This window comes from Drosophila virilis, chromosome 2 (assembly GCF_030788295.1).
Source record: "Drosophila virilis strain 15010-1051.87 chromosome 2, Dvir_AGI_RSII-ME, whole genome shotgun sequence".
Classification (NCBI taxonomy): Eukaryota; Metazoa; Arthropoda; class Insecta; order Diptera; family Drosophilidae; genus Drosophila; species Drosophila virilis.
This window is the reverse complement of record NC_091544.1, coordinates 33,789,867-33,806,492: the sequence shown is the minus strand read 5'-3', so window position 1 is coordinate 33,806,492 and position 16,626 is coordinate 33,789,867. Positions and strand designations below refer to the sequence as shown.

At 37.2% G+C, this 16,626-nt stretch overlaps 4 protein-coding genes across 4 annotated transcripts; 3 read left to right on the top strand and 1 right to left on the bottom strand.

Annotated features, from left to right (window-relative positions):
* Positions 1-2,136: 2,136 nt before the first annotated feature.
* Positions 2,137-5,039, top strand: Orco (odorant receptor co-receptor). The gene is made up of 7 exons (XM_002056720.4): positions 2,137-2,269; positions 2,495-2,832; positions 2,898-3,412; positions 3,468-3,687; positions 4,207-4,411; positions 4,468-4,623; positions 4,676-5,039. Exons 2-7 carry the CDS (start codon positions 2,525-2,527, stop codon positions 4,724-4,726), a joined length of 1,455 nt encoding a protein of 484 aa, XP_002056756.2. The 5' UTR covers positions 2,137-2,269; positions 2,495-2,524; the 3' UTR covers positions 4,727-5,039.
* A 2,964-nt stretch (positions 5,040-8,003) lies between these two features.
* Positions 8,004-11,715, top strand: LOC6632905 (alpha-tocopherol transfer protein-like). Its single transcript, XM_002056719.4, has 3 exons — positions 8,004-8,159; positions 10,524-10,828; positions 10,893-11,715. The coding sequence occupies exons 2-3, from the start codon at positions 10,524-10,526 to the stop codon at positions 11,512-11,514; spliced, it is 927 nt and encodes a 308-aa protein (XP_002056755.2). The 5' UTR covers positions 8,004-8,159; the 3' UTR covers positions 11,515-11,715.
* A 410-nt stretch (positions 11,716-12,125) lies between these two features.
* Positions 12,126-13,579, top strand: Or83a (Odorant receptor 83a). The gene is made up of 3 exons (XM_032433971.1): positions 12,126-12,677; positions 12,741-12,940; positions 13,006-13,579. The coding sequence occupies exons 1-3, from the start codon at positions 12,126-12,128 to the stop codon at positions 13,577-13,579; spliced, it is 1,326 nt and encodes a 441-aa protein (XP_032289862.1).
* Positions 13,580-14,477: 898 nt separating this feature from the next.
* LOC6632903 (ubiquitin domain-containing protein 1) lies at positions 14,478-16,580 on the bottom strand. The gene is made up of 4 exons (XM_002056717.4): positions 16,356-16,580; positions 16,024-16,276; positions 15,238-15,478; positions 14,478-15,156 (listed from the first exon to the last, which is right to left on the bottom strand). The coding sequence occupies exons 1-4, from the start codon at positions 16,438-16,440 to the stop codon at positions 14,974-14,976; spliced, it is 762 nt and encodes a 253-aa protein (XP_002056753.1). The 5' UTR covers positions 16,441-16,580; the 3' UTR covers positions 14,478-14,973.
* Between the last annotated feature and the right edge of the window lie 46 nt (positions 16,581-16,626).

Sequence of the window (16,626 nt, the reverse complement as noted above, 5' to 3'; positions counted from 1 at the left end):
ACAACAAAGTAAATGACAGGCACAAGTGTGCACACGCAACAACACAGCAAAAATGTATTATTATTTATTATTTTATTTTTTTCGTGTTGTGTTTTTAGAAATCTTTTTCAGCGCTGCGAAATAAGTAATGATAAGTTTACATTTTTTCAGCCATTTCTGTTGTTCGCATTGTTTTTTATCTCAAACCTACATTTCTTATAACAATGTCAACATTTTTTCGGAATCTCTAAAATATATGTATTTGCAATAGGTTGGTTATTGTTGTTGGTTTTCGTAAGACATTTGCTTGGGCCTTATCAATTTTTATCGTTACGCCAGCAGACAAATTAATGTGCTAGCATATAGTGCGCGTGTGGCGCCATAAATTGGCCGAATTGCTCTAGTAGATTCTGATATTGAATGCTAATTTTTCAAATGATATAAATAGTAAGGAAGAATACCTACAATTGTAACAGTTGTTGGTTTTATTTTATATATTATAATAAAAACAGTTATGTTGGTGGTAGACATACCAGTTTGATGCCGCCTCCTCCGCCAAAGCTATATCCACCGATTCCACCATAGTGGAATCTGTCTCCCACAATATTAAAGACACCTTCTCTTAAAGTTGCGGCCGTTTCCGACATCGCCTCCATCCGCCTATTCCAATATGAATAAATTATTAGGCGGAATTCATTTTTCGACACCTCTCAAATAAATTTGATTTTAGTCACGCCGAAGATCTAATACCCTTGCAGACCCAACCTTTTCATAGTTCATGCCGAGCTTGGACAAGATATCTTGATAAACAAAAAACGTTTTTAATCAAAAACCTAGTTTTCGACCGATCGTTTCTATGGCAGATATATGATATAGTAGTCTGATGTAAATAAGATTTTGCAAAAATTAAGGGAGCATAGTGAAATCTTTAAATGCCGTGCTTAATCAAAATATCTCGAATGACAAAAAAGTTTTCCATACAACAACTTAATTTTCCACCGGTCGATCCTATGACAGCTTTATGATATAGTGTACCGATCTTAATAGGATTTTGCCTATATATGGGGAGTATAGTAAAACTAATAAATGCCGAGTTTGGTCAAGATATCTTGAAAAACAAAATGTTTTTTCATACAACAACTTAATTTTCCACCGATCGTTCCTATGGCAGCTATATGATATAGTGGTCCGATCGAGCTGATTTGGACTTATGTGCTGCGTGCAGACAGAGGGACTTCTGCAAAGTTTCATTAAGATAGCTTTAAAACTGAGAGACTAGTTCGCATAGAAACAGTCAGACGGACAGACGAACCTGGCTATATCGACTCGGCTGTTGATGCTAATCAAGAATATATATACTTTATGGGGTCGGAGATGACTTCTTCCATGTGTTACACATTTCACGACAAAATTATAATACCCTCTGCAACGGTGTAATAAGTTTGAGGCCAATCGGATATTAAAAAATAAGTTCCATAAAGACGCCTTTATCAATTTTTCCATAATTTACGGTGGAATTTGCAAAAACCTCGTCTAAGTACTTAATATTTTAGCTTCGTTGCTGCAATAATTTTATAAGTGGAGATTAAATATAATACGAATAATAATAATATGAATAAATATTGCGTTCAAGTGCTGTCCCTAGGTACTGAAATATTTTAAATCAAATCGAACCAATATTTGTATAAATTCAGTCAGCGGAAGCAGGTTGTTGCATAAGGTAGCAATGTGTTTGTAAACAATCGATAGTCTTAAAATATGGATATCACAGATGGTCGGGCTAACAACAAATTAAGCCAATACCACGGTTTACAGTTGCACATTGGGAGGGGGGAGGGTTAAACTTTATAGTGTTCGATTTAATTGTGGGAATTCTACAGCCGGCGCACTATAAGTACATAATGTAGATAGGCCGTATATATTTTCATTAACATGCACGGACGGTCAAGCTGCCAGGGACGAAACAGAACGGGCCAATGATTTCAATTTACCTGAATAGCGTAGAGCAGACGTGTCCTTGCTTTATGTACTTGGCCCATGAAAAGGATCTTTTTAGTGGGCGTAGCGTGTGAATTTTGTTTTCAAAGTACACGTCCGTCTATGTAAAGAAATTAAATGTAATCGAGCTTTCATATAGGTTTTACCAATAAGTGGATGACAGCCGTGCTAATACGGTTATCCAGCAGAACTTTCAACGCTGTAAGATTTCTGTTTTCATTACCATCGAAGACTCCAAGGAGGCAAGTTGCGAGTCCATAAAAAAAATAATTGCAATTTTTCACATTAATTGGTAATTATTGAACGCGCCTTTAAGGAATTTTATTTTTTTTTTTTCAACAATTTATTTAAAATGCTTAAAATCAATTTTTCAATTTTAGTGCAAAATATTTCTTATAATATTAATTTAAATATTAATTTAAAATTTAAATCAGTCAAAAATTGGCATGTTGTTAAAAACAGCCCTTTTTACATTTGTTCAGTTTTAATATAACTTCTTTTCATTAAATGGATATAGGACATAAGACGAAATCTATTCTGAGAGCAGATGGCTACAACAATGCAGCCCAGCAAGTATACGGGCTTAGTTGCCGATTTAATGCCCAATATACGGGCTATGAGATATTCTGGACTGTTTATGCACAACTTTACTGGAGGCAGCACCTTTATGAAGAGGATTTACTCGTCAGTACATATGGTGGTGCTAGTAATGCAGATAGGATTTATCCTGGCTAATCTAGCGTTGAATGCGGACGAGGTTAATGAGTTGTGCGGAAACACGATAACCACGTTGTTTTTTACGCATTGCATTGTTAAGTTCGTCTATCTAGCTGTAAATCAAAAGAACTTTTACAGGTGAGCAGGCACACTACTTATTGGAAGGGGGCTTAAGTTTTTCTTTTATTTTGATCCTGATCCAGAACTTTAAACATTTGGAATCAGGCCAACACACATCCCCTGTTTGCCGAATCAGATGCTCGTTATCACTCGATAGCTTTGGCCAAAATGCGCAAGCTCTTCTTTCTGGTAATGCTAACAACGTTCGCCTCGGCCACGGCCTGGACAACGATTACGTTCTTTGGCGATAGTGTTAAGTTGGCGCTTGATAAGGAGACAAATTCGAGTATAACCGTCGAGATACCTAGGCTGCCAATTAAAGCTTTCTATCCGTGGGATGCCAGCCATGGCATGTTCTATATGATTAGCTTTGCACTTCAGGTTTATTATGTGCTTTTCTCAATGGTGCACTCTAATTTGTGCGATGTTATGTTTTGCTCCTGGTTAATTTTTGCCTGCGAACAATTACAGCATCTTAAAGGCATCATGAAACCATTAATGGAACTTTCCGCTTCACTGGACACATACAGACCCAACTCGGCGGCGCTGTTCAGATCACTGTCAGCGAACTCCAAGTCGGAGCTGATACACAACGAGGGTGTGTATTTGGCCTAAGTTAACTAATTGAATATTAAGCTCAAATTAAATTTCAGAGAAGGAACCAGTCACTGACTTGGACATGACAGGAATATACAGTACTAAAGCAGATTGGGGAGCACAGTTCAGAGCGCCATCCACGCTCCAGTCCTTCAACGCCGGCGCCAACGGCAACGGCAACATGGCCAATAATCCTAATGGACTCACCAAGAAACAGGAAATGATGGTTCGCAGTGCTATCAAGTATTGGGTGGAGCGTCACAAGCACGTCGTCCGGTGAGCTAAAACTCAAATACAGTTTGTGTTTAACACGAAAATTAAACAACAAGAAAGCTAGGGCACAATATGTGTGTGTGTGTGCATTCTCCGACCCCATAAAGTATATATATATGAACAGTATCAACAGTCGACTCGATATAGCCATGTCCGTCTGTCTTTAAGAAAATAAAATTGTATTCAAAACTTTTTTGTTTTTCAAGATATCTTGACCAACCTCGCCATTTATATCATGTTACCGGCATTTATGTAAAATCTTATATACATCGGAATACTATATCAAATAGCTTCCATACGAGCGAAATGTCTAAAATTAATTTGCATAAAAAACTTTCTTTTTTTCAAGATATCTTAACCATATTGGGTATTACCCATTTTGCTTGTGCTTCTTAGATACGGGCTAAGCACTGCAAGTGTATTAAATCTTCGGTGTGCCGAAGATAGCCCTTCTTTCGCGTTATGAGTCAATTACATTTTTATCACAATTGCTGACCCTTCTTATACAATCTATGGCTTTAGGTTGGTGGCTGCCATTGGGGATACCTACGGCGCTGCTCTGCTCTTACATATGCTTGTTTCGACAATTATGCTCACTCTGCTGGCTTATCAGGCAACTAAAATCAATGGTGTTAATGTCTATGCCTTTACGGTAATTGGATATTTGGGTTATGCACTAGCGCAGGTATTTCACTTTTGCATTTTCGGCAACCGTCTGATTGAGGAGGTGAGCGAACATATTTTTAGAAAAATTCTTGCACTAACTCGATATGCCATACACAGAGCTCGTCTGTCATGGAGGCTGCCTACTCCTGTCATTGGTATGATGGCTCTGAGGAAGCCAAGACTTTTGTGCAGATTGTTTGCCAGCAATGCCAAAAGGCAATGAGCATATCGGGGGCAAAGTTCTTTACTGTGTCGCTGGATTTGTTTGCCTCGGTAAGTATTGGTTATCCTCATGCAAGCCATTTATAATTTCAAACTCTTTCAGGTGCTCGGTGCTGTTGTCACTTACTTTATGGTGCTGGTACAACTTAAATGAGTTGTGTTCACAGTCTTAACAACAACTGTGTCCACCTTAAGGTTGATCAATTCTATTGCTTGTTGTCCGTGTCAACAAATTGTGTCAAACTTTATACCTAACGATAGCCGCAGAGCCAGCAATAACATTTCCCGCAAATTATGTACTTGTTATCTAATATAAGCAACAACTACAAGTTTTCTACTACAAATTAAGCACATTTTTCTTATTAATTCTTTTCAATATTATCAATAAGTGTAGTGTTTTGCTCATTACTGCGAACAACAAATAAATGTGTAGTACAAACTCGAATAAATGCAACAAAACGTAAAACAGAAAACAAGTAAGGGGTTCTAGTCGGGAGCTCCCGACTAGATAATACACTGAACCCTTTTTAGTCCAACATCAAATGCATATATATATCCTATTTTAGAAGCTATATGTCAAGTTTAGTGACGCTAGCTCCTACTATTTACCAAAATTTTTGTCGAAAAAAGGAGTAAGTTGTCGATTATCGGAAACAAACTCGATCTGCGCAGGCACTAGGAGCACCTACATCTAAAATTTCAAGTCTCTAGCTCTTATAGGTTCTGAGATCCTTGCGTTCATACACACGGACAGACGGACAGACAGACAGACGGACATGGCTAGATCGACTTGGCTATTGGTGCTGATCAAGAACATATATACTTTATGGGGTGGGAGATGCTTCCTTCTGCCTGTTACATACATTTGGATTTTGCACAAATACAATATACCCTTATACCCATTTTTAATGGGTTCAGGCAAAGACAGTATAAACACTAAGATGAGTAACGCCCATACATTTGTTTATATTGTCTTTGTTTCAGGGTATAATAAGCTTTTGCAACTTAGGTAAGTAGTATCTTTAATAAAAAACATATATAATAATAATTTCTGGATAATAGCTTTATTAAAGCAGCTCCTAATCCCCTTTTCCAGGCTATACTTTAAGATCATCAGATCATCAACCTATGCACCACACCCTCCGACCAACATTATTCTCGCCCACTGCACGCTTCGCTGCATTCCAATAATTTTAGCTGGACAGATGAGCAAATCTCGCTTAATTGAATATAAATTATTAATAGCGATTTCTAGTCTGCCATTTCTCATATTTTTTAAAATTTTTTTTGGCAGCCATATTAAGAGCTAACAAAGGCAGCTGTTAGTTTAGTCAGTAACTGCAACAACAATTGAAGTTGGCAATTAAAGTGTGTTGAGAGTTTTGAACGAAATGTGGCAAAAATGTAATTTAAAAAAATCACACAGACACACACACACATTTTGAAAGCGCGCGTTTATGATTTCTCGAATTGCCCAACACAGGCACCAGCTCCAACTGCAACTGAACTGAACCGAGCTGAACTCCAAGCAACGCTACACAACTCGCACTTTACTTAAATGCGGCCACGGCTGTGAGTGTACGGTCATACATCGTACTTTGGGTCCAGTTAGTGGGGGGGGGGGGGGGGGGGGGGGGGGGGCTGGAATTTAAAGTCTTCTAACGGATTTAATTGCCTGACACTAAAACAGGAAACACGAAATATCTGCTTATTTGTGTGTTTGAGCTTGCAACAACAAGTTACCTTCTTCTTCTTTTTCTTTATATTTCCTTCTCGTTTTCCTCTTCTGCTTACATGAGTGCGGGCTGTTAATTTCTTTATGGCACAGACTTTCGTCTGGCAATGAAAGTTTCTTGACTTGTGCGAGATGCAACAACACACATGGATAGCAGCTGCTTAATTTATTAGTCTACTGTTTAATTACTTTTCTTCTCTTTGTTATTGTACTTGTTGTTGGACTTCAATTGTAGGCAGGTGAGGAAGAAAGCAGTAAAGGGCAACATTTTTGAGTCATTAATTTCTTATTAATGCAAGACTTTTTTGGTTTAACTCGATTTGTTATTGTATCTTCATTTTTTAGGCTATTTCGTAAATTCCTTTGAATAGTTTAACAAACTGCCAAAATAACATGTACAGTATAAAATTGTTGGTTTTACTGTTGGCAACATTTATTAGCCCCAAACCAAAGATACTGAATAAATTACATAAATGCACGGCGAAAGCTTAAGCTTAACCATAGCTTAAAAATTTAAATTATGATGATTACCTTATATATCTGTGAGCATAGCATAATAAAAGTTGTTTAGAACTGGATTTGCTAAAAAAAAAGAGCAGTAAAATGCTCAATAAACACAATTTTAGCTTAAGCGTAACCTTCAGTACTTTAAAGTAAAATTTATGAAAACCCTTGTTAAGAGTTCGAAGTAAGTAAGCAATCATCGCGTGGAACAATAAAAACAAAATGAAGCTTAAACGCAATCCGTGGCAAAGTTATGACCGGCGTTCATTATGGAAAATATTTTTCATTTAAATGAAAATGAGGAAACACTCCTGGCACTGACACAAGTTCAACGACTCTTATGTAGTTAGTAAAAACCGAATAGTAGAGTATTTTTGTAGACAATATTACAGACTGCTTTGGTTAAATTGCTTAATTGAAAAATGTCGAAAAAAAAAATAAATGAAATAATTATGGCAAAACTTATTTGATTTGAAATCCAATGTGCACGCCAATGCGTTTCAATTATATTCGCCGATTGGCAACGATTTAGCTACACATTTTGTCTGCCGCACAGTTTTCGTCATAGCTCACATGGCGGCCATAAGATATTACTATTATTTTTCTTTAGTGGAAACACTTGGAAAGTATAAAATTATATATATATTTTTACAACTTGCACGCAGCAGTTTTTACCATGACTGATAGGCGGAATAACCTGCAAAGGGCGGGGCAGCGCATATGTATAGCACCATGCTTTTCAAAGAACAAAAATAAAAGACTGAAGACACAAACTTGGCTAGCTACTACCACTCCACGGTTCGGAACTTGGCTAAGCCTGGTTGACAACATTTTTGGGCTGGCCGTTGTGTTACTGCAGCTCGTCTGTACGGCTGGCTGGCAGTGGAGCGTGGCGGGTCTGTGGCCGATGTGCGCTCATTGAACTTTTCTTGCGCAAATGGCAGCAGAGCTTTCGTGCCTCCGAGCCTTGCGCTCCCCTCAATGCCATGCCGCTTAGACATACGCAGATGCAGACAGTTGCTGGTTCGTGCAGATTTTTCTCTTTGACCGATTTTCTTGGCATGATCTGTTTAACGGCTTTCGGTTTTCTTCTGCTCATGTTGTTGCTATTGCAATCGTCGTCGTGGTCGTTCGTCAGCTGGCTTTTTCGTTTTCGTCGTTGCTCGCATGGAAGTATTTATATGCGCTGCAACTTGTTTCAAACCGATCAGATTTAGTTACCGTCTTCAGCGCTTCGGTCGTGTTTTGTGTGTTTAATATTCCATTTCTACGTAGCCCATTGGATACTTAAAACCAAAGCCACCAAAAAGGATTACCAGCTGACTAACCAATTAACAACGCAATCAAGGTGAGCTGTAACACTCTTTCGACTTTGCATAAAGCCGGTTATTCAGGAATAAATAAATCAACATGGTCTTTTATCCGATATACTATATAAATTCCACATACCAATATATATTTGCATTTCATACCTTTGTCATGTATTCGCACATTCTGAATGCAGCATGGAATTTAAATGAGTGAAACAACAATAAGAAAATGTGTGCAAATTATGTGCAGTTCAATTGTGCTCAAAGAAGAAAAAAATATAATTATAAAGTGTCTTAAATTGCCAATGGGCAATTGTGACACAGGAATAATTGAGAACAATAATCTGAAAAATTAGTTAAGTTGTTTCTGAAGCAATTTCCACTTTTAATAAAGTGATTGAATACAGATTTTAAATGAAAAATGAATACAATTGACAAAATATACGCAAAGTATGGCTTTGTTTAGTTACATGGCCAAGCCTTACTCCACATTGTCCAAGTTGTACTTACAATACTACTTTTAACTTGGCAAATATATCAATCATTCCCTTATCCCCTTCAGCTAAAAAACTCTGTAACTTGCGCACAATTATAAAGCAAATACGAACAACATAAGCAACATTAAGGTAATAACAATAATGGCATATATGCATATAGAAGACAGAGGGAGATAGAAACGGAGTACCAGTTGGAGCCAAAGACCAAAAGCCAGGCAATAAACCCGTTTCTGTTTTAACCGCCTTACATTTGGTTTTCGCGAAGATTTTCGCAATATTTGAAGTTGTTGCAGGCAACATTTGCAGTAAACGCAATGGCCATTAGCAGCAGTGGCAACAACAACAACAACAACAACAAAAACAACAACAACGACAACAACATAGCCACATGAGTGTACATAGAGAATTGTGTGCCTAGTTGCCTCACAATACCCAAGCAGCACATACAGATCCAATAAATGGTATACATCCACGTTAATCAAATTTGCAACCGATAGTAATTGTTGTTGAGGTTCATTGCATGACTGTTGGTTGATGTGGTTCCTGCTGAGAGAATACCATACAGCACGTGGTTTGGAAATATGCAATTTTCGTTTTGCTTTTGCAACAATTTATTTTTTTTTTTTACTTAACCACAAAATGTTACATTCGCTTTTCGTACAACTGACCTCAATGAGTTATGTTTTTCCTATTGCACCTTGCGGAAAATTAGTTTCAAGTTAATCAAAATATAAAAAATATTACAATTGCTGTATGAATACCACATAAATACCATAAATAAATATCTAAACCAAGCTACCTTAAAGCTACTTATTATACTATGAACCCCCGATACTCACGCTGAAGTGCTGCTAGACTATAGTAATAGCACATCAGTTAATAATAGAAAAATTTAAAATTTATAAAAAAATAAAATAAGCAAAGTATTTCTTAATGGCCAATCCCTTACATAAAATATATTCCAACCCTCAAATCGTTTTCTAAATAGTTTGTCAGCCACCTCCCACAGATTAATGTTAGTTAATAGGTTTTAAGCTAAAATCTTCGCATTTCCAAGCCACAAAAAAATCAAAGAGTATATGAACCAAAGTCAACCAATAATAATGTAAAGAAAAAGCCGATGGGAGGTCAAATTGTGGCATAGCCAAGACCCTATCTTAATTACAAAAGATACATTTAAATACAAGGGCTTGAGGTAAAAGTCTTAAATATTGCTTTTCCGGCTCAATTAACGTTGAATTTAGTTTAAGCTGTTGCTACGTTTTGAATTTGCATAAGGTTATTCAAACCATATTTGTTATTGTTGTTTAAAGTGTGTTTTTGTTTTGTACTTACTTTTATGGAGTCATATGTTGTTGTTGTTGTGGTTGTTGTTAAAATTGCCGCTAGTGTATCAAAAGTCAACTGAAATTGCCAAATAAACGTGAACCATGAACAGTTTTTATTTTGAGGTCGCTTCGCAGTTGATTTGGGCCGAGCTAAAACACCTTACGCAAGTGGGCGTGACAGTACTATGACTGGGCCCGGGTCTAACTACGGCAGTGTACAGCAATCGCAGGGGCTACATTTGACAATTTTTAAGTCGTATAAGGGGTCTGGCCATGTTAATGACACGACGCAGTCGCGTGTGACTTCAGGTAGAGATTTCACAGTAGCTTAATTAAAATCTTAAAATGAATGTTAGATAGAAGATAATACGTCAAAAAAAAATAATAATGGTTGGGCAAGTAACAAATGAGTCTGATGAGTTTACCAGACAATGTAATGAAAGTTGCTTAGCTTGAAAGAGTCAAAAACTTTTATTAAAATAAACGAAATGCATTTAGATTTTTTTCTACCTGAGCCTGCGTCCAGGCGCCTATTTGGCATTATTTCATCTGGTATTCCTTGTCTTTATTGGATTAGATGATGATGCTACATCCCACACCCGCACAGCGAGTAAGCATTCGCGAGGAGTTGCGCGAACCTGAGGACCCAGCTGATATTGAGCGTGATATTAAACTGATTCGTGAGTGGCTGGAGACCCAACCACATCTGCCTAAGGATATGGATGATATGCGGCTGACAACTTTCTTGCGGGGTTGCAAATTCAGCCTAGAAAAGGTGAAGAAGAAGCTGGATATGTACTATACGATGCGGAATGCAGTGCCCGAGTTTTTTGCCAATCGTGACATAAATCGCGAGGAGCTGAACATTGTCCTGGACTATGTGTATTTATAATTAACAGCATACATTCGATCATCCCACCTAATATACCTACCTACCTTTTAACAGTCACTGCCCCACACTTCCGGGAATTACGCCCAATGGACGACGCATTACGTTTATTCGCGGCATTGATTGCGATTTTCAGCCACATCATATTCTGGATGCAATGAAGGTGGCTCTGATGATTGGCGATGTCCGCTTGGCGGAGGAGTCCGTGGGCATTGCCGGCGATGTGTTCATTTTGGATGCGGCTGTAGCTAGTGCATCACATTTTGCTAAATTCTCGCCGACGGTGGTGAAGAAGTTTCTCATTGCCGTACAGGAGGCGTATCCAGTTAAGGTGAAGGAGGTGCATGTGATCAACATTTCCCCGTTGGTGGACACCATATTTAACTTTGTAAAGCCCTTCGTCAAGGAGAAGATTCGCAGCCGTATTACCTTTCACAACGATGTAGAGAGTCTCTACAAGGTGGTGCCACGTGACTTGCTGCCCAATGAATATGGCGGCAAGGCGGGACCAATTGTTGAGCTCAACCAGTGGTGGAAACAGAAATTGGCTGATAATACCGAGTGGTTCAAGGAGCAAGAGGACAAAAAGGCGAATGAATCATTACGCCCAGGCGCACCAAAGACAAGCGATGATCTGTTTGGCATGGAGGGCACCTTCCGTCAACTAAACATAGATTGAGATTACATTTATATTGAGAGTGTTTTTCATGTGTACTTACATTTTTTTAACATTAACCAATCAATTATTTAGTCCATACACAATTATATTGTTCGCTTTACGCTTCATTTCCTATATATGTACCTCATGTTGTCTCACATCGCTGAAAATTGCAGTAATTACAATAAAGAAAATAAAGCAAATTAAGGAATGCATCAAAAATACACAAAAGTTTAGATTCTTCTACAAGATTAGGCTATATGACAGTTTGACTGCCATTCAAAATAATAGGACAAGACGTGCACATTTATATTTTTACCGCCCTTCCCCCATAAATATGTGAAATAAATTACCATATTTTACTTTTCAGTCGGAAAGTACAGCAATGAAATAAGGTAATTTAATTATGGACTTACCATTGATATCAATTAAAGTATTAAAAAGTTTTTGGCTTATAAATTATTAACAATACATATAATTTCAATAAAAAGTTTTGACAGCAAATGGGCGCCTTGTACCTAATAATTTAAAATTTATATATAAATACAATATAATTACAACTATTCACAGACTATTTAAAAGCGTGAACATTCAAATAATATTCGATTAGTATAGCAGTATCAGAGAACAGCATGAAATGCTCAGATATTCCAACTGAGGAGGAGTCGCAACGCCGCGATCTGTTCGTCTTTATACTCTCGACGATGCGCGTGGCTGGCATGTATCCATTTCGAATGGGAAATCGAAGCAGCTGCCTTAATTTCGTGCTAATCGTGTTGAATTGGATCTACGAGATATTTAATTACTTTGTATGCTCGCACATAGCCGTATTATTTATCTATACTATCTACATTTACTATGGCCAAGGTGATCTAGAGTTTCTTGTCAACTGTCTAATACAAACGGTGATCTATCTGTGGACCATTACAATGAAGTTATATTTCCGACGATTCAGACACAAGCTTTTAAATGAGATAATTAGCTCTGTCAATGAAAAGCATCAGATACGTTCAGCGCACGGATTTACCTATGTGACCGTCACAGGAGCCCTGCGTCAGTCTAATTTATGGATCAAAAGTTATGTCTACTGTTGCTATGTGGGAACCGTATTCTGGTTGATGCTGCCCATAGTTTACCGAGACAGAAGTCTGCCTTTAGCATGTTGGTATCCGTTTAATTATAGCGTAAGTCGGAATAAAGTCAAAAAAAGGAGCTCTTGTATATTGTTATTTTGTTATTTTTGACAGCAACCGATTGTCTACGAATTGGTTTTCTTTCTTCAGGCTGTCGGACAGATTCAAGTGGCTGCCGCCTTTGCTTCTTCCAGTGGATTTCATATGGTTCTAGGTATAGTAATATCTGGCCAATATGATTTATTGTCCTGTAGCTTGAAAAATATTCTAGCTACTAGTTATTTGAAGATGGGTGCCAATAAGGCCGAACTAAGGTTATTTCCTTACATATTAGACAATACAAAATCATGCAATAAATTTTACCTTATCGATTTCACAGTAAACTCCGAAAAGCACAATCTGTGGCGGATGTCGAGTTAAATCAATTTTGCTACTCCCACGAAATTACTACTCCACTGGAAAAACTTATGCAGCAACAAAAACCAAACAAAATTACTAGCTTTCCCACCGCATTCAACCACTCATTAAAGCGATGTGTTGAGCAACATCACTATATTATATCAATTCTGCAAAAAATGGAAAGTTTCTATAATCCCATTTGGTTGTTCAAAATCGCCGAGGTTACTTTTCTTATGTGCCTGGTGGCTTTTGTTTCAATAAAGAGCACTACGGTCAATTCATTGATGCGCATGGTGTCATTGGGCCAGTATCTGCTGTTAGTCCTCTATGAGCTCTTTATCATTTGTTACTTTGCTGATGTTGTGTATCAGAATAGTCAACGATGTGGAGATGCACTCTTGCGAAGTCCTTGGCAACTGCATTTGCGTCAGTTGCGCAGCGATTATATTATTTTCTTGATAAATTCCCGTCGAACCTTTCGACTGACTGCTGGAAAAATATACAATCTGAATGTGGACCGATTGAGATCTGTAAGTGCTGTGTTTCAATATTGAAATAACATATTAACATACCTCTCATATTATTATCGATCTTCCTTGTCTTACAGACTATTACAACAGCCTTTTCGTTCCTGACTCTATTGCAAAAAATGGATGCGCGTGGATAAAGAATGCTTGACTCGCAATTCCATTTTATTTTTTTTTTATATATTACAGTTATTAAAATTTAAAAAAAAAATGCATAAAAAATAGTACACATAAACATTAAATGGCAAAGACATGCCGGTGCGGAGTAACTGTTTATATTGTTCGTTACTATTTCCAGACAAAAGTATATTTTAAATAATTATAAAAGCTAACATTTATTGTATTCCATTTGTTGCGTTAAACAGCGATTGCTCAATCTAATATCGCATGGTCTCAATTTGTAGTGCTTTTCAATATTGCAATAAATAATTTAAACGAAAATCATACAAAACTAGAATCTTTTTTTAAATAAATAAGCACTTCATTGTATTTCTGTTATGGCTTTAAAACTATAAGCAAAAATCATATACATTTATAAGGTACTTGGGTTACTCTATCCGATATTAACGTTTCCTTGTCCAACCACTTTATACTATTGTGTTAACTACATTGAGCAAGAATTAAATTTAACAATTTCTTTTGGAATTTCATTTGTTTTTGTTAAAGATTATTACATTAAATTTGTGCTCGGCGTTCCAACATTTTTACATTTATGCTTTCTTGTACAGTATCAAAAGTTGATGTAGTATTTCGACACATTAAGCGAATGTTTGCTTTGATTTTCATTACAGCCAAATACTACAGTATTTTTTTTACAATACATACAAATGTTTGCGTATAATTAGTTAATAAACAATTTGTTATTATTATACGTTTATCTTCTGAATTTGCAGTTCTAGTTTTGTTTTTGATTTCATGAGAAATGTACATTTGTTTATTTGATTTTTAATTGTGAATTTCATGCGCATATTTGAATATTACTACTCAATACAGCAGCTTATACAAATTATTCTTTATAGCGACTGCTTAATTTTGTTAACATACATAATTATTATCAAAAAAATATATGTATTTATGTTTAATTTTTATATTTATAGGCATTTTTCATTAATTTTTTGTATTTGCTCAGAATTGTATGTTTCGCAATAGCAATACAACAACAACAACCAGAACAACAATAAGGCAAGCTGATATAAAAACAAAACATAACTATTGGCATTTCGCGTGTGCTTTAGATAAATGCAATACATTAGTTGTCGATGTTTTTGTTTTGGTTCTTTGTGCTTTACATTAAAGCTCTTTGTGTTATTGCCGGAGTGCTTGGAATTGTTGTTGTTGTCACTGCTAGCCAATTGCCGTTTTTCACAAAGCTTATTGCTGCTGTTGATGCCTAAGTTGACTAGTATGGAGTTGGTGTATTGCTAGCTCGCAAGCGACAAATGAACGATACTCGTGCTGTTGTCGTGATTATAGTGCTCTGTATTAACAATGACCTGCACCACATAGCCCTGGTGTATGCTGCACTCATCAATGGGTACTTTATCGCCTAGCAGCTTTCCGCTGTAGAACCAACGTTGGCAGCATGCATCGACGCCCTCTACCGACTGCGTGATTAAAAATAATAAATAATAATAATAATAATAATTTATAAGCTCTATCGATAAAATAGTTTTGTTCTCACTCACCTGCAACTTTTTCTTGCACTGTCCCACCGTATCTTTTGAGTATACCGGCAGTTTAACATCAGTCATGGTCGATGATATGCGCAGTTTCAGAAAGATTTCGGTTCCGCCATCGACGGGCTCTGAGTATTCAGCTGGCGAGTCGCGCCCATTCTCCTCCTTTACAATGTTAATGGGATAGGATAGACAATAAATGGGCACCTTGTACTGTGTACCCAGCTCATCGTAGCATTCTGTGAGGTAGCTGCAAGAGAAGGATATTATATATATATTGCCACCAATAAGTTACCAAACATTGTTTTAGATCAAATTATATTAACAGCAGAGCATAATTAAAAAGATTGAACTGTGAAATGTTAAGATACGATGTGTACCAGCAAATTAAAAACAGCATTTTTTGACTGTCAATCAAATATGGATTATGTATACCTTAAGTCCAAAAGTTGTCGTCACATACTTTTTTCCTTTTTAATGTACACAAAACAAATACAAATTTAAAAAAAAAAAATGAATTTGAATATTCAGTCTTCTAAACAATTGGGTTCTTTTAATTCACTCTCCACACCATGTTTCGAATTTAATTAGATTGATATTTAATTCTGTAGTGTTAGTTAATAAACTGAAGGCATGCAAAGTATTGTGGGATTGCATCAATAGAGTTATATGGTCAACTTAATCACATTTTATTGATTTTTTGTTGGTGGCGTCAAGAGTAATTAGTATTTAATGCAGCCGCGATGGAGCGGAGGGGATTGATTTATTTGATAGAAGTCACCTAGTTAAACTCACCCATTGGGCACGGACACATTAGCGCCATCTAATATGGCCTGGGCCATTTGAAAATCCAGACATTCAGCTGCATTTGTGGCAGCTCTAAGCGCATCCCAAATCTCTTTTCGCCCGTCAAATGCCGGAGCAGTGTCCCAAAACTCGTCCCGTTTGGAGCGCAGTTGACCTTCGGTTAACGGGACGTCCGAGCGCCACTTAATGGTCTCATGGCATAGTGGACGATTCTTGCGCGCAGCGCCCCCCAAAGCGATTCCTATGTGACGCATACAATAACAAAGCATTTCACATTGATAATGGATGCAAATTGATGTTGATGTGGATAGGCAACTCACCTGCGCTGGCCGGACGCGAAGCGCTCGCCGAGGAGACACTCATTGTCTCATTGTCGGGATTCATGCGACATACACAGGCTCCCATTGTTCCGTCCTTGTTCTTTTACTCACATTAAAAGATGTTTTTATGGCTACGGTGTGTGCGTTTGTGTAATTTCTATAATTTTTACACGAGCAACAGCCGAACAATGCGACATACAATTTTAACGCAGTGTGGCCAGAGTTATAAAGAACCGTTCATATAGTTCGATCAAAAAACTCACTGTACTGA

What these genes read in the sequence shown, in the direction of transcription:
- LOC6632905 (XM_002056719.4), top strand. Translation starts at nt 10,524, where the DNA reads ATGATGATGCTACATCCCACACCCGCACAGCGAGTAAGCATTCGCGAG. An exon ending in AACATTGTCCTGGACTATGT is followed by an intron (nt 10,829 to 10,892) that starts GTATTTATAATT and finishes ACCTTTTAACAG; the next exon opens with TCACTGCCCCACACTTCCGG.
- Orco (XM_002056720.4), top strand. Translation starts at nt 2,525, where the DNA reads ATGGCTACAACAATGCAGCCCAGCAAGTATACGGGCTTAGTTGCCGAT. An exon ending in AATCAAAAGAACTTTTACAG is followed by an intron (nt 2,833 to 2,897) that starts GTGAGCAGGCAC and finishes ATCCTGATCCAG; the next exon opens with AACTTTAAACATTTGGAATC. An exon ending in CGTCACAAGCACGTCGTCCG is followed by an intron (nt 3,688 to 4,206) that starts GTGAGCTAAAAC and finishes CTATGGCTTTAG; the next exon opens with GTTGGTGGCTGCCATTGGGG.
- Or83a (XM_032433971.1), top strand. Translation starts at nt 12,126, where the DNA reads ATGAAATGCTCAGATATTCCAACTGAGGAGGAGTCGCAACGCCGCGAT. An exon ending in GGTATCCGTTTAATTATAGC is followed by an intron (nt 12,678 to 12,740) that starts GTAAGTCGGAAT and finishes TATTTTTGACAG; the next exon opens with CAACCGATTGTCTACGAATT. An exon ending in GCCAATAAGGCCGAACTAAG is followed by an intron (nt 12,941 to 13,005) that starts GTTATTTCCTTA and finishes TCGATTTCACAG; the next exon opens with TAAACTCCGAAAAGCACAAT.
- LOC6632903 (XM_002056717.4), bottom strand. Translation starts at nt 16,440, where the DNA reads ATGGGAGCCTGTGTATGTCGCATGAATCCCGACAATGAGACAATGAGT. An exon ending in TTCGCGTCCGGCCAGCGCAG is followed by an intron (nt 16,277 to 16,355) that starts GTGAGTTGCCTA and finishes TGCGTCACATAG; the next exon opens with GAATCGCTTTGGGGGGCGCT. An exon ending in AATGTGTCCGTGCCCAATGG is followed by an intron (nt 15,479 to 16,023) that starts GTGAGTTTAACT and finishes CTTCTCTTGCAG; the next exon opens with CTACCTCACAGAATGCTACG.